At 48.9% G+C, this 18586-nt stretch overlaps 1 protein-coding gene across 6 annotated transcripts in view; it reads left to right on the top strand.

Moving 5' to 3' along the window:
• Adcyap1r1 (ADCYAP receptor type I) overlaps nt 1-18586 on the top strand; it is a 48455-nt gene that overhangs the window by 17895 nt on the left and 11974 nt on the right. For all 6 annotated transcript variants that reach the window (XM_021648147.2, XM_021648165.2, XM_021648156.2 and 3 more), the window contains 10 exons: nt 1769-1876; nt 3950-3970; nt 4832-4873; nt 7592-7701; nt 8126-8223; nt 8643-8775; nt 9551-9704; nt 10040-10100; nt 10728-10797; nt 14583-14674. In XM_021648147.2, coding sequence (XP_021503822.1) covers nt 1769-1876; nt 3950-3970; nt 4832-4873; nt 7592-7701; nt 8126-8223; nt 8643-8775; nt 9551-9704; nt 10040-10100; nt 10728-10797; nt 14583-14674 — 889 coding nt within the window. The remainder of the gene's footprint in view (nt 1-1768; nt 1877-3949; nt 3971-4831; nt 4874-7591; nt 7702-8125; nt 8224-8642; nt 8776-9550; nt 9705-10039; nt 10101-10727; nt 10798-14582; nt 14675-18586) is intronic.

Below are 18586 nucleotides of genomic sequence, written 5' to 3'. Positions count from 1 at the left end.
TTGCTGCTATATTTGATGGAGATGGAGTAAGTGACACTCAGGTATCTAGCTGGCTGAAAACACATGTGGCTTTAGTAGGACGGTCTGTATGGAGTCCAGAACTCCTGCGTTTGACTAGTCTTTGGCCTCTCAAAGCGGGAACATGCAGCATGTAACTGACCTTGGGTCAGCCCAAAAACGTAGCTGGAGGCCAAAGACTAGAAATGTCTACATGTAATTCCGTTAAGTCCCTGGGCAGAGTGAGCTCATCTAAGGTGGGTGGGCAGGTAGCCTGAGACAAGATGACTTCCAGAATCTGTAGCCAATCAGGTGGGCAGAGTACAGCCAGGCTGGAGTTGAGATTCTTCTTCAGATTTGGCAGCAAAAAGGTCGATGTTGACCTTGATGAGTGTTGCTGCAGTGAAGAGGAGGGGTAGAGAGATGGTGGCAGGAAGAGAGAGAGTGTGTGTAGAGGACAGGGTTTCAGGAGCCCCAAACCTAATCAGAACTAGTCAAGCCTGACTCTTCCTCCTTACTGCTCACCCCAGGGAGACTTGGTGATCCCTGACTCCCTCACTGTGTGACTGTCCCTTTTCTTCTGCCAGCTGATTCCTCACAATAAGGCTTTGACCTTGGCCTCCTCAAGGATTCTGCCTCTATCACCACTTTCTGTTCCAAGTCTTTCCACAGTCCCTTCCAAGCTTCTGTCTGGATACTTTCCATCCTCTGAGCTGGGGAAGCTGTGACCTCACTTCAGGTGCCAGCTTTGCGGGTGGCAGCTCCTTGCTCCAGGCATGTGCTGGGATGTGGGGTGCAGCCTCAGCTGATCCAGCCTCAACCCCACCTCCGCGGAGATGTGAGCCACATTAAGGAGGTGAATAGGAGGCCAGGCCCCACAATGGCGGTGAGGCTAGGAGAATGCAGGTGTCTGGCAGGCACAGCTGAGCTGGGCCATGGAGAGGAGAGCCTCCTGCCCTGGAGTTCTTACACTTGCTTTTTGGACTACTCTCAGGGTGCCTTTGCAGGTGCAGGAGCAAGCAAACCTTCCTCACACAGGAAGACTCATCTTCTCTGCTTGTAAACTGTTTGCCCCCTGCAAGGGCCAACTTCTGAGCAGTGCATGCAAGGGGTGTGTGTGTGTGTGTGTGTGTGTGTGTGTGTGTGTGTGTGTGTAAGGTGTCTGTGTATGGTGTGTGGCTGTGAAAAATGTGTGTGTGTGGGTATGTTTTGTGTGTGTGTGTGTGTGTGTGTGTGTGTGTGTGTGGTACCTGCGTAAGGGCTGTTACCGTTGTTATCACCTAATCACAATACCTAATAGAAATAACTTAAGGGAAGAAGATTTCTCTTAGCGCTTAGTTTCATGGGCTTTGTTTATGGGCAGGAGACCAGCTCGGCTCACATTCTAGTGCCTAAGAAGCAAAGCAATGGGGAATGCCAACAGCCCACTAGCTTTCTCCTTTCCTCCTTTTATTTTGCCCAAGACCCCTGCCCACCCACCCACACTCAGGGTGAATCTTTCCTCCTCGGTTAATCCTCCATGGGGATGCTTTTACTTTCTCTAGAGGAATGGCTCACTGTCTCCTGGGTGATTCTAAATCAAGCCAGGTTAATATTGCGAATTAACCATTGCAGAGGGCCATGTGTGTGCGCACATGTGCGTGCTGTGCCTGTGTGCATCCGTATGTGTGGGGGTGTATGATGTGTTATGTCTGGTTATGGAGTGTATATACTTGTGTGTATGTGGTGTGCATATGGCCAGGCACACTCTCACCATGCTTCTCTCCTCCAGGTTGCCCTGGCATGTGGGACAATATCACATGTTGGAAGCCTGCTCAAATAGGTGAGACAGTCCTTGTGAGCTGCCCTGAGGTCTTCCGGATCTTCAACCCGGACCAAGGTAAGTAGAGACCAGAATCTCTCCCAGTTCTGTTGGGTTAATTTGCAATCCACACAGCCACACCCCTACCTGGAGCCCAACTTCAAATACTCAGCTGCCCCGTGGGCAGATGGCTGATGGCAGACAGGATTGGATGGTGTTCTTCATGCTGGTATAGGGCATGGAAACACTTCTTCTCCAGAATTCACATAGTGCCAGGTAGGCATTGCCAGGTGAGGGGTGTGGCAGGTGAGAACAATCTGGGCTTGGGCACAGAGGCCACGGCAACTCTACTGCTTACTCGGTTAGGGACCATCAGTAAGCCAGATTATCCCTCAAGTTTTTGCTCTTCCAGATGGTAATGTGTGACACAGTGGCTATCTCCTAGGGCACTCTGTGAGGATAAAGGGAGGTCAACTATAGAGATGGTATGTAGCACAGCACCCGGCGAATTTTTCATACTCAGTAGTAAAGTTAGCTGAAATAAATCATCATAGTCACCAAGATGATGACTTAGCCACAGAGATGTCTCGGAGGCCTGGAGGAACATATGGATGGGCTGAATGATCAAACACCCATCTTCCTTAGGGTCTCTATTGCTGTGAAGAGACACCATGACCACATTCTTCAACTACGTGATGTGGGCAGTGCCCGACCCTCCAGCCCACTAGCCAGTCTTCAGCTCACCAGCACACACATTTTCTAAGCAAAGCATGCCCTTGGTCCCTGATGCCTTCAGATGGGCTGTGACAATTTGAAGGAGGAGAAGGAGGAGGAGTTGGACTCCTGCTCTCCCAACCCTGGCTGTCCAGGAAAGGGCTTTGAGCACCAAGGAAAGTCAATGGTGTGTACACACAGGCTTCAGGGTTATGTGTGTGATGGCTTGTGCCAGGAAAGCAAAGCTGGGTAGAAGCTTCCGTGGCACTCACAGGCCGTTTCTGTTCGTGGTCTCTGTTACCACTGAAATGCTGTGTGGAGATCCTGGGACCAAACTGGGATCCTGTGCAATGGGTGCAGTGACCTAGCTGTGTCATTGGATATAGAAATATGAGTCTGGGAGCAAAGCAATACTTTGCCTGAAGACAAGATCCCAGGGGGCCTGACTTCATGGAGCATGTGTTGCTCCACGTAGCCACAGCCAATAACTTGTCTCCATCCTGGCTTGCGGGAGGGGAGAAAGAGTGGTATGTATTGGGGTCCCAAACATCCATTTTTTACTTTCTATCCAGAGTCCAGAGAAAGAGGGGTTTGTCTATATACCCCACCTCTCTTTGTCCCACTTCTTGCCCATCTTCTCCTAGCTGGGAAGAGGCTGGTTTCTGGATGTCCCCATGCCGAGGACTCTGAGACTAGGTGTAACCCAGATCAGGCCAGGGGGCAAGTTCGGGAGGAGACACTAGGCAGAGACAGAGTGAATAGAGGGAAGACCTAAGTTCTCAGGAACAGGGCCCAGGGTACAGCTGACTCCAAAGATTTATGCCCGGGGAAGGCAGCATAACCACTTCCTCCATGGACCCATTGCTTTACTTCAGCTAGTTATTTGAAGCGTGTAGCACATCCTCTCTAGGCAAGATTGCAGCCACAAAACCTTTTTTTTTTCCCTACAGCAGCAGCCACAAGAGGTGACAAGAATGAGGGTAAAATGATCTCCCTGAGCTGCTCCCGCCTCAGGGTGCAGGAAATGTTATTTACACCTGGCTCTTAATGGTTCATTAAAGCAGGGCCTTTAGCACCTCTGTTCACAGGCTTGGGAGTGAGACTTACCCTCCCCATAGAAGGGACTGAACTGCAGTCTCTCTTTTGCTTTCTAATTTTCAGGGAGCTCAGTGACAATGATGTTGCATAGGCCTTCCTAAGGTGCTGGCTTTGTGGGAGCGCTGGCCAAAGCCTCCCCTTCCTCCTCATGTGGAGATAGAGGCTTCCTCCAAGATTGTTAGGTCCTAGCATGGGATCTCCAGGCCTTCAGGACCCTAGCAGAGCTTTCTGAGTTGAGGGTGGAGAGCCAGTGACCTGTGAAGACAGACCTGATTCATCCCTGCTCACGTCTACATTTCTATTCATGTTCTCTCTCTTTCTCTCTTCCTCTACATACAGTATGGATGACAGAAACCATAGGTAAGAGGACCCCTGGGAGGACTGACAGAGTTTCATCTGCCCATCAGGAGCCATGCCTTAGAAAATCCAATGTCCCTGGCTGCTGGAATGATGGTCAGATTGGGTAGCAAGGATGGCAGGACCATCGGGGATTGGCTTCTTCCCTCCTCCCCAGAATCTGGCCATCCTGGAGGCTGGGACAAATGGAGGAGACAGTGGTTGGCTTCAAGGCCCTTTCAAGCTGGGTCAGGTGTTTGAATCACCAATGGAGGGAACGGAAAACACTGTGTGTGCAGAGTGCATGCGTGCTCTTACATGCAGGCTGGCCGTTTGTGAGTTCGTGCAGTCACTGTGAATCCAGCAGCAGAGAGATAGATTATGCAGGGAGGACAGGTTAGAGGTTAAGACAGGCTTCCTGAATGAGGTGGCACTTCAGTGATGGGATTTTGAAGACGTGAGAGGAAATGGAGTTAACTTCTAGGCTGTCTTTAGATAATTATGAGAATAAAGCTTATAGGGTGGGGAAGAGAACTGTCTGCAGGTAAACATTTTGGCCTTTGATGAAAAACAGACTTGGAGCTGAGATGGAGGTTTGACATCAAAAAAGAAACTGCAAGGCCCAGGCTTATTTACCCCCTTTCCTCCCACCTCAAAGGCTCTCTGGTGGGGACCAAGCCACTCACCCCTCTGAGCATCATAGCCCCGTCCAGCTGCTGCCCTGGTGACTGGTGCTGAAAGAGGCAGCATGCCAGAGAGATGTGCAGCTGTGGAGGTTCAGGCTCTTGATCCCATTCCCACTCCCAGTAGACTGAGCAGCCTTAGCCTTGGTGGGTGGGGCCATTTGATAAACACAGCATTCTGACCCATGTTTGTGTTTTGCAGGGGATTCTGGGTTTGCCGATAGTAATTCCTTGGAAATCACTGGTAAGGGGTGAGCCGGATCCACCTTGGGTTGGCGGGTGGAGGGCAGCTGCTTTGGGAGTTCCAAGGCTGCTTTGTAGCTGGAGTTCATCATGACCTTTGTCCATTTTTCTGAGATAAGGGGAGAGATTCAGATGTTATGAACCATATTCTTTAGTGTGTGGCTTCTCTGATGGAGCTTTGTGTTGTCCCCTTGGAAGATGGAACCTAAGTCCTCAGAGAGAACACGGCACATCCATCACACAGGGAATCATGTGCTGTGGGGAACCATGGGCATCTTGAAGCCCGTCATGGACTGTAAGTGGGGAGCCTCTGGATGACAAGGTCTTTGATGATTTTGAACTGCCCACAGAGGTTCACAAACTTAAGTTTTGTGCTCCGGTCTCTTGGATGGGGTCAAGCAGTGCACCATCACAGCCATACAGCCAGAGCCCTGGAGGGCCTGGAGCTACAAAAGGCGATTTGTAAGGGGGGCATGGTGCAGTTTCTGGCATTTCACCCAAGTCTCTGATTTAGCCAACTGAATTAGGACCAGAGTAATGGCCACCATAATTGGGTGATATGGTGGGGATCTATCAGGATGGGGCTGTGCTCCTATGACATTGCTGGAGCAAGACAGTCTGGTGAAAGAGATGCTGTCACTGCGAAGTTTTGACAATCTGGAGAGCGCTCCATCTTCCGGAGATTTCTACCAGAACAATATTCATAGAGCAATTTTTGGAACAAAAACATTTATGTTTTTTTCTGAGCCTACATTGTGTTGTTAAAATAAAGAGGAAAAATAAAAGAAAGGAAATGGCTTTTCCTTCTAGGAAGCTTTTTTTTTTAATTGATTTTCAAATTTCTGTGCTCCTTTTGTCCCTTTCTTCTTCTTACCTCTGTAAAGTGGGCAAGGCAGAGTTAACCAAAGCCCAGGGAGGGTAGTGGCTTGGCCACTCTGCCTCCCAGCAGAAATGGGGGGGGGGAGGCACTCAGGTTTCATGAGCTGTTCAGGGGCCTTGGAAGGAGGTTGCCAGCAGCAGCCTGAGACACTCTTTTCTGAAGAGGAGTCAGCCTGGTGGAACTGCTGATTGTGAGCCCCCCCCTTTCCCCGGCCTGCTGGACTCCTTCTTGGCTTATGTCACAGGTGTAAGAGAAGATGTGGAGACCCTCCAATTCTGGGCAGACTGTTCTGGGCAGGGTCCCCGCTCTACCATTCCTCCCAGTCCCAGGGAGGGTATGTCTACCTCTGCAGGCTGAGGGCAATTGGCCTTACACCTTCCAAGTCCACCAGCAAGAGTAAGGTACTGGTAGAGCAGAGTAGAGTACAGTGAGGGGATAGAGAGGCAATGGTGGCGCATGCCTTTAATCGCAGCACTTCTGAGGCAGATCTCTGAATTTGAGGCCAGCCTCATCTATGGAGTAAGTTCCCGGACAGCCAGGATTACACAGAAAAACCATGTCTCAAAAAATGAGGGTCTTTCCCTCTCCCTTCTATCCCACACTGGCCCTTTGCTTCCTTGTTGAGCTTCCCAGAGGCCACCTTGACCAGCGGTGTGTCCTCCAAACTCCCTATCCACAGGGGTCTCTTACCATACCATAGTCACTCGCCCCTGAAACCCATATACTGACTGTATCACAGACTCCAGGATGAGGCCCCAGAATCTGCACTCCACCAAGCCCACAAGGTGACTGGGGGCACACAACTGAAATTTGAACACCTCTAAACTGTCTCTGGGGACTTAAACTTATCCCGAATCCTATTCCTTTCTATGTGTCCTAAGAGACCAGTAGCTCTTGGGCTGCCAGCTTGGGACAACTCTCTGGAGCCATACTCTGGTGCTAGCTAGAGGAAAAGGCCTACATGCCTTATGCTCCCTGGAACCTTAGTGGGTCTCACTGGCTCAGGAGAATGACATTATGCCATTCAAGGCTGAAGCAACCCACTTACATGAAAAATGGCCTGCACTCTGCTTTGCAGGTAGCAAATGCCTCTTTCAGCAGCGGTGAAAGAGCGGTGACTGCTCTGTCTTTCCTGCATCTCACACAATGGCCTTAAAGTCAGTCCAAAGAGAATAAATGCTCATTGATGCCAGAAGGCAGACTACAAAACTCTGAAAGGCAAAAACAAAGCAACAAACAGCAACAACCCACTGAGTTTGTAAATCTGCAAATCTGGCAGTAGATAGAGCAGGCCTGGGATTGCTAAAAAGCAATAAGGCCAGGTGCCCCTTTGGTGTGAGATGTTACAGCTGCTGGTAGAGCCAGAGCTTTGAGTTCAAATGTGCCAAATCCTCATCCCACAATCACCCGAGGAGGTTTTGGACATACTGATGCCTTGTTTGGGTCCCTGGGGTTGGGGCTAAGGATGGGGTTGCTAAGGAGCAGCATTTGTGGTGAGTTTCTAGATTGTTCTGCACATCGACATTTTGAGAAGTGCTGATCTAGGGCCCTGGGGCAGGCTGCAGATCCTCCTCTGGTGAGTGATTGGGATATTACAGGAGAGGATACAGGCATTCTGGATTCTTGGCTAAGGGATCAGGCTGTTCATTCATTTCACTCCCTCGCTCCTTGTTCTTAGTGAGAGATGAGTGCCAGGTCTTCAACAGTCACTCAGTCTTGTACTTTCTAGCTCAAGCAGCCCGGTTGAACACAGTGGTTTTCAGGAATTCCACTATGAAATCTTTTTCAGGGTCATTTAAAGCCATTCACATGCCTTGCCTAGTTTTCTGTTCTCTGCAGACATGGGGGTCGTGGGCCGGAACTGCACAGAGGATGGCTGGTCAGAGCCTTTCCCCCATTACTTCGATGCTTGTGGGTTTGATGACTATGAGCCTGAGTCTGGGGATCAGGTAAGAGAGGCGGTGGGTTAGTTCTGAGGAGCTCAAGGCTCTGGGCAGCACTCATGAGCACTTGCTGTATACTGAGCCTGAAACATGGAGGGTAGGATGTTCATTTACCCTGTTGGGTTCTGTCCCCCAACAAGCTCCCCCTTCCCCTTGCTACCTTTTCAGGACACTGTCTTCTAGATAGCCCAGCTCTTTGACCCTCCTTCAGGCTAGGGCTGCATTCTGTTCTGATTCATTAGAGCCCTTGCCTTCAATACATTCTGAACAGAGAGGAGCAGGCATTCAAATCAAGAGTGGAGTGATGGCAGAGAGGGGGGAGATGTTGGGCCCACATGCGGGCAGGGCATGGTCTGGGGCACTGGGTGTGGGTCCTAGGGGCATCGCCTGGTCCCAAGCAGAGCCCTGCATGTCGTGTGCCCTGCTCCAGGATTATTACTACCTGTCGGTGAAGGCCCTCTACACAGTCGGCTACAGCACTTCCCTCGTCACCCTCACCACTGCCATGGTCATCTTGTGCCGCTTCCGGTGAGAGCTCAGTAGCGTCACAGCCAGAATTGTTCCTCCCTGCTCAAAGTGCTTACCTTCTGCCATCCCTGGAAAGTCCCTTGGAAGGCAGGCACCATCCAATCCTTAGCACAGCAGACGGGAAGGTGGCCTGAGAAAGCAGCTCATGTGTCCAGGACCACACAGTCAGGCATAATTCCTCCCAGAAATGTCCTTTGCTTGCCTTAATTTTCCTGGTCTAGGTAGAGAGGCTGCAGGAGGGAGAAGTCTGGCCAGCGGATGACCGGGGAGGGGGGAAGGCAGAGGATTATCAAGGTGGAGAAGAGGGCGGTCTGGGAGAGGGACCCCATTAAGACAGCCATGAGTAGGCCCAGAGCACACCCCGCCCTGAGGGTGTGAAGCGCTGTGAACTCATGGCCTCCCTATTCCGGTCCGTGTAGGAAGCTGCACTGCACCCGCAACTTCATCCACATGAACCTGTTCGTGTCTTTCATGCTGAGGGCTATCTCTGTCTTCATCAAAGACTGGATCTTATATGCCGAGCAGGACAGCAGTCACTGCTTCGTCTCTACTGTAAGTGAGCCAAGCAGCCCAGCCACCCCAAGACCCTGCCTTGCTAACACCCTACAGGGCAGGTGTTCCTGCAGGAGAAGGCCTCATCCCAGGCCATGTAGAAGGTCAGGCGTTATGGAGTGGTTTACTATAGCCAGTGTATGACCTCACTCAGCCAAAACACAGCCAGGTCCTCAGCCTAGACCTTGGGCGAGGAAGATCAGGTGAGAATGAGGCTCAGACAGGGATTAGCTAGTCCCATGCTATGTAACCAGACATGTGGCATTTTTGTTCCATATGGCCAGGGTCTTTGCAGGTGCCTTTCCAAGCACAGGAAAGGAGAATATATGCAGAAAACTGGCTTTTGGTAGGGTGGGATAAGAACAGATTAGACTTGGGGACTTCACCAGGAGGGCATGTTTTGAGGATCTATTTGAGAAGTGATTTCGCAGGGCCAAAGTGTGGGATTCTACCTGTGATGGGTTCAGATCCTCATTTCGTAAGCAGTCCTCTGTGTGGGATACTGGTTGCTTCTCTTCCTACTTACCTGGCCCACAGAGCTGGACCAGGGGTGATAGGGTGGGAAAGAGGAGCTTGGAGCTTTGCCCTGTTACCCCCTGTCCTCACACACACCATTTTTGTGCCCGGGCAGGTTCTCCTGAGTCCTAGGATGCTGTGCATTCTGCCTCCCCTGAGTAGGAATGCCTCAGGATGTGCAGCTCCGTAGAGCTGGAGTTCAGGATTTACCTAGGAGCCGGGCAAAGAGCTCAGCTTTCCTCTCTGGATGTCTCTGTAGGTGGAATGTAAAGCTGTCATGGTTTTCTTCCACTACTGCGTGGTATCCAACTACTTCTGGCTGTTCATTGAAGGCCTGTACCTCTTCACACTGCTGGTGGAGACCTTCTTCCCCGAGAGGAGATATTTCTACTGGTACACCATCATCGGCTGGGGTAGGTCACTGACTGGGTCTGAATTGGCTCAGGCCACCTGCTCAGTTGTGTCCTTGGCCCCAGCTTTAGAAAGCATCAGGTAATGGAGCCCTCCCCAGGCTGTGGGCTTCTGGTTAATTCTTAGAACTCTTCTCTTTTTTACTCCTTCCTGTGGGACCCCATTTTCTGAGAGAGAGAGTTATATCCAGGAGTCACCTTGGGAGACCAGATGTCCTGAAGCTGGGGGAGATGGAAAGTATGAGAAGAAGCTGGAGTATGAGGGACAATAGGGTCCCAAGGAATCACAAGGCCAAGAGTATTCTGGCCAAGTTGGTTTTCCTTTTCTTGCTCTCCAGGAACGCCTACAGTGTGTGTGACTGTGTGGGCTGTGTTGAGACTCTACTTCGATGACGCAGGGTGAGTACAGCCAAATAATCAGGATGCAGTACTGAGTACATTTTTACTCATGGCCTTCAGTGCCTACCTGGCTTTACATGGACTCCCCAACATGGTGCTCTGACCAAGACCCAACCCTGGGTGAGTCCTCACCCCATGAAATCAGTCCTGTCTCGGCCTCAGACCAAAGCCTGGTCCCAGGCCCTTTCTCAGCCTTCACCCCGTGTGGTCACCCTTGTCTTAATCGACAACCCAGCAAGAGAGTGAACAAATTTCTGAGCCCATCTACTTTGGGGCAGCTTTGGGGAAGCTCTGAATATCTGGTAGCCTTTAGAGGACAGGAGGAAGAATGTTGAAGATGAGGTCCCTCCCAACCCCAAGATTACCCTAAGGGCCCCAGATATGAATGGGAAACATGTCCTTTCCTAGGATCCCACTGTGACCCTGGTTTTTGGGTTCCAGTCTCTGTCATGACAGAGGACCAGAAGAAAGAAGCAAGCCTTGAGTGAGGGATATTCTAGCCAGCCCACCTCTACTCCCAGATTTCCCCAGTCAGGGACACAGATGGTGAAAGGGGCAGGCCTCCAGATAGTCATACAATGCTCTGCAGAGGTCTGTTATGATTTCTCCTCTTTGCCCATCTTTCAGATGCTGGGATATGAATGACAGCACAGCTTTGTGGTGGGTGATCAAAGGCCCTGTGGTTGGCTCTATAATGGTGAGTGTCCTTGGGACAAAGAGGGGAGGAAGATCAGACAGAGAGCACATGGGGAAGGCCTTTGTCACAACTGTATTATATTCTGTAGCACTGATACCAAATTACTCAGTTCTTCCCCTAGTGTTAGAAAGCATATTATTCCATTTTTCATCATTATGGAAGGTGCCACTAGGAATAATTTTCATGCATAATTTTGAGCATTTGTAAGTTTTTCTTTAAAACAAATCTCTAGAGGTGTAATTGCTGGTCAAAAGGGCACACATCTGACATTTCAGATCGTTTACCACTTTGCGAAAAATGCTTTAACAGTTCACATGCCCCTGGAAAGTTGGTTCCATTCCCCAGCCACCCCCTGTGCTTACAGGACCACCATTTTTTGGTGCACAGTCCCCTGCAGGGTGACAGTGGCCACTGAATGGCGTGTCATGCTTCTCTGTGTTGTTATTGGGTCTGAGCACTTTCTTATGAACAGGTTTTTGGTGACTTATGTTTATGAGATTCCTGTGAACATCTTTCGTTCTACCCTTTAGCAGATTGTCTCTCTGACCAGCTGAGGAGCTGTGACACCTCTTTGCTTCTTTGTCATGTTCCCAGGATAGCATGACTTCCATGTATTGGGAGCCTCAGGCTTCATCTCCATGATCCTCAGCCTTACTTATTTCTTGTTTATGGAGGATTTCCATCCGCTTAAGCTATACAAAGCTCCTCTTAATTTCCTCACGACACCACTGCAATTTAGATGATCAAGATGTATCTGTAAGGAAGATTGTATTTAATTTTTGTCTTTTCTAAAATGCTGCTTTTCCTTTATATTTTTGGTGGCTGCACATTTCCCATTCTCAATCTTTTTACAGAGTCTTATGTGCTGAAAAGATATTTGTCATAAACAGGTACACAGTGTGGGCTGTCACCCTTGACCTTTGTGCTACAATATGTCTGCCCAGGTGGTTGTGCCAACTGCTGTGACCCTGTATGTTTTACCATGTTATATGCAAAATTCTTACTTGTCCATCCACTTAGTCAGGTAGACTTTTGAATAGGAAGTGATTTAACTTTTGTTGAGTTGTAAGAAAAGGTCTGGTGGAGGTCTGCATTAAATTATGTTCCAATTTGGGAAAAAAAATTCCCCAAGAATACAGCAAAACTTCCTGTCTGTCCATCTTTACTTGTTGCCGTTTGCTTCGTTTGAGATGCTCTCCAGCCTGGGCCCTGGTTGAGTTGAGGGAGCTTTCCTTCATTGTAGTATCTGGTGGATTATTGGGGTCATATAGGGAAGTGACCGCTTTTGTGGCTTCTTGGCTTACTTACCCTTTGGAATTCTCTTTAGAGTTTAATTCCTTTTTATTTGGTTCACATGGGGTTTCTCCATAGAAAATTATGCAACCTGTAAATGAAAACAGCTTTTTGCCCATCTTTCCCAATATTTGTTCCCTTCATTCCTTGTTTTTATGGAGGACAATGTTTGCTCTAGTTTTTGGCAGTTGTCTTGCATGCAATTGGGCAAGGTTCTCTTTCTGGTTGGCTTTTGTGTGTGTTGTTATAAAACTGAGCATGGGTATTCCATTTCATCAGATGTGCGGAAGCTATCATGCTCTTTTGACAGAATAGTATAAATATGCTATTCCAGGTTTTTTTTCCCTTTTCTTCTCTAGTGCTGGGAGATAGTTATATGGCTTTGAGTCTATATGTTTATGACTTGGGGATCAATCACTAGGATAAGATTCTGGGACAAAGAGTGTGTGCATTGGCTATTCACACGGCTGTGGACAGGGAGCAAGAGAGCTCATTTCCTGTACTCACTGTTTCTATGCTGGTGTTTCTGTTACTAATTATTTGCCAGGGTCACAGGGATGATGGAGTTTGTTGTTTTCATCTGTCATTATAAGGAATAAATAGTATGCTCCTTTGCATTCCTAGGATGAAATCCTTATGGTCATGATCTGCTTGCTCTTTTCATGTAGTAGCAAATTCTGTTTGTTGATGTTTTGCTTGAAGATTTTGCATTGTTCTCTATGTGTATTATATGTCTCTGTGAGTTTATTTTCTGTGTTACCTGGCTTCTGTTTTGCCTTTTGAAACAGAGTCTCACTATGTAGCCAAGGCTGGTTTCAAATTCATCATCTTATTTGTCTTGAGTTCTGGAATTGTAGGTATGTGTCACCATGCTAAGTTTTGTTTTGTTTTGTTTTGTTTTTGGGGAGGGGGGGAGGAGTGTCTGGCCTTTCCTAGTGTGTGTGTGTGTGTGTGTGTGTGTGTGTGTGTGCGCGCGCGCACATGTGTGTTTTATTCTTCAGAATTTTGCCCATTTGGAATTTTTTTTTTTTGAAGGGTTTCTCTCTGACTTGGAATCCAGTCTAGGATCTGCCTGTCTCCGCCTCTTTAACCCTGGGATCACAAGCACATGCTGTCACACCTTTTTTTTTTTTTTTTTTCTTTCTCCTCCTGAGTTCTGGCGGGCTACACTCAGTCTTCATGTTTGTAAGGCTGTATTGGCTGCTCTATCCTCCTACCTCCACCCCTTTGGCTTGGTTTTTGTAGTAGAGTCTTTGAGATTTTGTTTTTATATGCTCTGAAACAATTACATGTCAGGGAAATTGCATTTTCTTTACAAGTTTGTAAAATTGCCTGGGCCTGATGCTTTGCGTTACCCAGACTTTTGACTGGTTTCAAACTTCCTTCTGAAGCCATTGCTCTTCTTAGACTTCCCACCTCCTAGCAAGCTATTCTTGCTCATTTTAGTTTTCTGGTTCTGGTCAACTGTCCCTTGTGATTTGAAATAGTCTGTTGATCTCTTGTCCTCTTTCTTAGCCTTAGATATTTAATTGTACTTTCTCCTTAGCAATATTTGGGGAGGAAATTCCAGCATTAATTAGAGAACAGCAGAATCAGAAACAATACTGGCAGAGGAGGGGGTATGTTTTGTTGTTCTAACTGATCTGCAAAACAAAGAAAAGAGCAAACAGGATCAAGCCTTGTATCTTTTTTTTTCTCTCTCATGACTTTTACCTGCGTCAGGTTCCCTCCTATAGACAGCTTTAAGATGATTACTCCCCCAGCTTTTGGTAGCTGTTCTCAGCAGCTACTATTGTTTTTAAGAGTCGTGTTGTGTGTGTTCTTTTCTTGAGGGCGATGCTGGCTCTGGCCCAGCAAGATCGCCGTGCCTTGCAGTCTTCTTGTTGTGCCTCCTTTGCATTCATTTGCAGCCCCTCCTCCTCCTTTCTCAGCACAGACGCAGCTTCCCACTTTGTTTGGAAAGCATCTGTCCCTGATGGCACATGCTGCTATTGCTGTTCCCAGGCAGTCCCCTAACTAGGAATGCTGTGGCTGCTTTTCTGTGCTCCATGACACTGAACTTGAACTTTCCCTCTCCAGCTCTACCCCATTTCTCTATCACTCCATCTCTGAGACAGGGTCTTGCTATATATCCAAGGCTTCCCTGGAATACCTGATCCTCCAGCTATGGCCTTGCAAGTGCTGGGATTACAGGCCTGCATCACCACTACCTGTCTGAGCTTGGGGTCCCCTATGCAGTCACCTCTTTTACATCACCCTAGCCTTCTCTCCTCTTTCTGTTCCAGACAGTGCTCACCTCCTGGCTTACTCTCTATGCACTCTATTTGCAGGTTTATGCGTAGAATTCTTTTTCTTAGATGTTTTCCTTCTTTTGAGTGGCTCAGTGAGAGGCTTAGAAGTCTTCAAGGGAACTTGCCTGGCTGGAAGAGGGCCCTGCTGGGGAGTCCTGGGCTGGGCAGAGATGTGAAGTCTGCCTTTTCTTCACTCCTCAGGTTAACTTCGTGCTTTTCATTGGCATCATCATCATCCTGGTGCAGAAGCTGCAGTCTCCAGACATGGGAGGCAATGAGTCTAGCATCTACTTGTAAGTATGTTATGTGGACAGATGTGGTGATGCCCACAGCCATTTCCTAGCACACGGCCTGCGCTTGGGTCACAGGCAGGACAGAGCTTGAACTTTGTTGGCAGGTTGACCTAGCATGGGCAATTGCAAGATTTCTTCCTGATTAACGTGCCTGTGAACTACAACTGCCCTCTCAGGCCTGAGCCAACCCAGAGCTCCTCAGCTACATGGGCATTGCACAGAAAACCAAAGAGAGGGAGAGAGAGAGAGAGAAAGACTGACAGCCTCTGCGATGGCAGTCACATCAGCAGAGAACTCCAGAGTCCCTGGGGGTAGCTAGGGTCTTGGTTGTTTAGAAGCTGGCTTTCCTTTGGGGATGCTGATTCTGTGGGAAGATGAGCAGATTGGAGGCATGGCTGTGACAGGCCACGCCCACTCTTCCACTGTGCGGAAGCTTCTAAGTGCCTGGCAGTCAGCAAAGGGACCTTCTCCATGGTCGTACACTGCCTGGAGATTCTCTTTCCTCCACCATTCCTCAGAACAGCTCTGCCCACCTCTGTATCTGTCTGATTTTCTGCCTCAGCACCCTTCGTCCCTAGCAGAGGAGCACAGGCTGTTATTGGTACTGAGTGCAAGGCTTTCACTACACTTATAGACATTTGAGTTCCAGGAAGTCATCTTTCAGTCACTGCTCTAAAAACACATGACCACCTCAATCCCAGCCCTGTCCCGTTCTGAAATCAGACAGAGCTCCTGCTGCCTCACCCTTTGGAGCTCACAAATGGGCTGAGGGATGTGGAGATGCTTCTGATGCTAAATAAAGAAAGGTCATGGGCTCTGTGAGGTTGATCAGAAGGGCAGAGTAGCAACCAAGGGTACATGAGAGGAGCTTTCGCAGCATCACTGAGGTCTTTGTTAAAGACCCAACCTGAGGCTTGCAACTTTGATGGCTTCCTTGAAAAAAAAATGAGGGTGCGGTGGAGAGTGTGAAGCAGAGGGCGCAACCAGCCGTTCTAAGGCTCTGTTGGAGATTTGAGGGGGCGTGGAACTGCCTTTGGTCCATCCATCTGTCTAGACTGCTGGGTACCACCTGTTTCCCTGTGCTGGTGGTGGGCACAGGGCCTTTATTATATACCGTGTGTTCTCTGCCTCTGCAATAATGACATAACATTGAAAAGGGGCACCTTTGTAGTTATTTTACTGTCCACCCTGTTTACTGTTTCATGTTTTGCCATTTATTTACTTGTCCACTTTTTTTCATATTTCACCAGGTATTTATTTATTTATTATCATTTTTAAACAACCCTTACTTGTCTCTATCTGTGGTGTAATAGGAAGCTATTTTTTTATGTCAGTCATGACATTTCAGTAGGGCAATGGCTCTGTTGCTCCTTGCCCTTGCACTGGAGAGATAACCTTGTCCTGGAGAGTCACAAAACATTCCCCTTGCTCCTCTCTCCCATCTCCCTGTCCAGCGTAGGAGAATAAAGTCATGCTTTTATGTCCAGTTTCCCTTGCTTAGCTGTGATCTGGCCCCGCTCCTGACTGTCACCTCTTGTAATCAGAGCTGGTGAGAAGCTAATTTAGCTTCATTCTCTCCTGAGCACTGTCAACCTTCTGTAGTCTCCTCCCCTTCCTGGTAGGATCTAGGTCTTCTTCTGAGGCCTCTGAGCCATCTTCTTTGGGCTGAATGGGGAGAGTCCATCCTCCTCCAATGTCTCCTACTTTGCCTATACAGAGAGACACACACAGAGACTCGGCCTTGGTAAATTAGCACCCTCTGGAAAGCCTGATCACACATTTCCCACCTCAAATGCCCTGCCCCAAACAACGGCAATTGCTCCTGGCCTGATGGGAACAAACAGTGGGCCTTCTTAATGCGTAGATAAGAACCACTTGTGATTAGCACATGGCTTGTAGTTGTATTTCATGTTAGCCTAGAACTTTGAAGAAGTGGCTAGCTACTTTACAGGCTTAGCCGGTGCAATTTGGTAGAGAAAACCAACCCTATGATAGTCTCCAGCTACAAAGATTAAAAACTCCGATGGATGATGTCTGGAAGCCAGGGAAAGGCTAAGGCTGGACAAGGGATCAGCTCGCTCCAGGTGAATCCAGTTTGTGTCTCTGATGTTCCCAGGGTCGAGGAGACCTTATTGATCCTGGTGACAAAGCTGCTGAAAGCTGCAGAGCATGTGTAAACACTTGAATGCAGTTGGTGCTCACAGCGACAACACAGTGCCATTGCCAAGTAGAAGCCCTCATTGCAGCAGAGAGCACTAGGGCTCCATGAAGCTCGGTGAACACCACAGGAAGAAGCTAGGCTGTGGCCACAGTGCAGGCAGTCAGCACCGGAACTGGCTTGAGTCGTCCTTCCTGGGATGGATTCCTGAGATCCACAGGTTCTGAATGATAGGGTTAAGCCTGGGTATAAATAGAAGACTTCCTGGATGAAGATCCCTGTGGGCTCTAAATATCCTCCCATATAAAAGTACTCCACTTCCAGAGCTTCAGGGGAGCTGGCTCCAATGGCTGCCACCTGCACTGGGGGGAGGGAGAAACTGGGATGGGCAGGGCTTGGCGGGAGATTCCAGGGCTGTGCCTGGGTCCCCAGATATGTGTATTCTGCTGTAAAGCCCCTTTTGGTCTACCCACAATAGCTCTTTGGTTTTTTTCCCCTCTGTTTCCAGAACAAATTTAAGACTGAGAGTCCCCAAGAATGCCCAAGAGGATCCCCTGCCTGTGCCCTCAGACCAGCATTCACCCCCTTTCCTGTAGGTTGGTTCCAGCCATTCAGATGCTAAGGGTTTGTTCACTGTCAACCAAGGTGCTCCTGGCTCAACCTTGAGGGACCTGCTGGATGTGGGGCCTTTTGGAGGGCAGGGGAGCTTGGGCCTGTGTTAGGGTCATCAGGGGCTCAGGTTAGGGCTGTTCGAGGTTCAGTCCTGGGCTGGGCAGGGCTAGCATTTTGTGGTATAAAGCCCAAGTTTCTGCTAGACATATCTCCCTGACTCTGGACGGTGGAAAAGAAGGAAGTTTTCTCGAAGACTCAGACTGAGCAGGGAATGAGTTGGCTCAGCCCAGTCAAGGAGCAGCCTGGCTTCATTCTTAATGCCCATGACTGGTTCTACTCTTGGAGGTGGGCATTAGAATCTACCTTCTTGATCTGAGGTAGAGAGGGGAAACCTATGCACATTGTCCTCTAGGATTCTTCCACCACCTTCCTGGACACACTTTGTGTAGCAAGGTAGCCTTTCAATCAGGATGTCTGGCCAGAAGCTTTGCCTACACATAAGGCTTTCCAGTCCCTGCACCCCATAATGCCCACGTTGTCAAGGAGCATCTGCCCAGAGTTCAGGGGTGATTTAGGAAACCTGTTATCTGCAGAAACTTAGGGAAAAAAAACTGCCCACTGTGTCAGTAGCTATAAAACCTTGAGCCTGAAGTGGACTCCATCTGGGAGCCTAAGCTCATTCTGCCTCCCTGTTGGAAAAGGATATGATGTTGAGCCATACTTCCAGCAGGGATGCTATTTCTGGGGAATGCCTCCTGGGAACCAGGCGTTATTCAGATGGTGCATGTGAGTGTCAGGAGACCAGCATGGCCTGGAGAATGTCAAGGAAGCAGTATTGCATGAATTCCTTGGGTCAGAGGTGAAGAAGTGCGGGTGCTATCTGCATAGGGCATGGACAGGTATGTATGTCTAGTGTTCTATTGGCTGTTTCCTGGGACTGCAGTCCAGTCAGCCCCTCACACAAAGCCTTATGCCAGATCCCCAGGGATGGATACCCTGGATATAGACCCTCAGAGCTGAGACCATGGAGTAGCCTTGATCTTCCTATAGATGAAGAGAAGCCATGTCAGAGCTGGGTCTGGAAGCCAAAGCTCTCTGACTTGCAGAAGGGACTCTGTACCAGCCACTGCCAAACTCCCACT

The sequence above is a fragment of the Meriones unguiculatus genome, chromosome 3, assembly GCF_030254825.1.
Source record: "Meriones unguiculatus strain TT.TT164.6M chromosome 3, Bangor_MerUng_6.1, whole genome shotgun sequence".
NCBI lineage: Eukaryota > Metazoa > Chordata > Mammalia > Rodentia > Muridae > Meriones > Meriones unguiculatus.
Note: the sequence above shows the minus strand (reverse complement) of the source record. Positions and strands in the feature narration are given on the sequence as shown.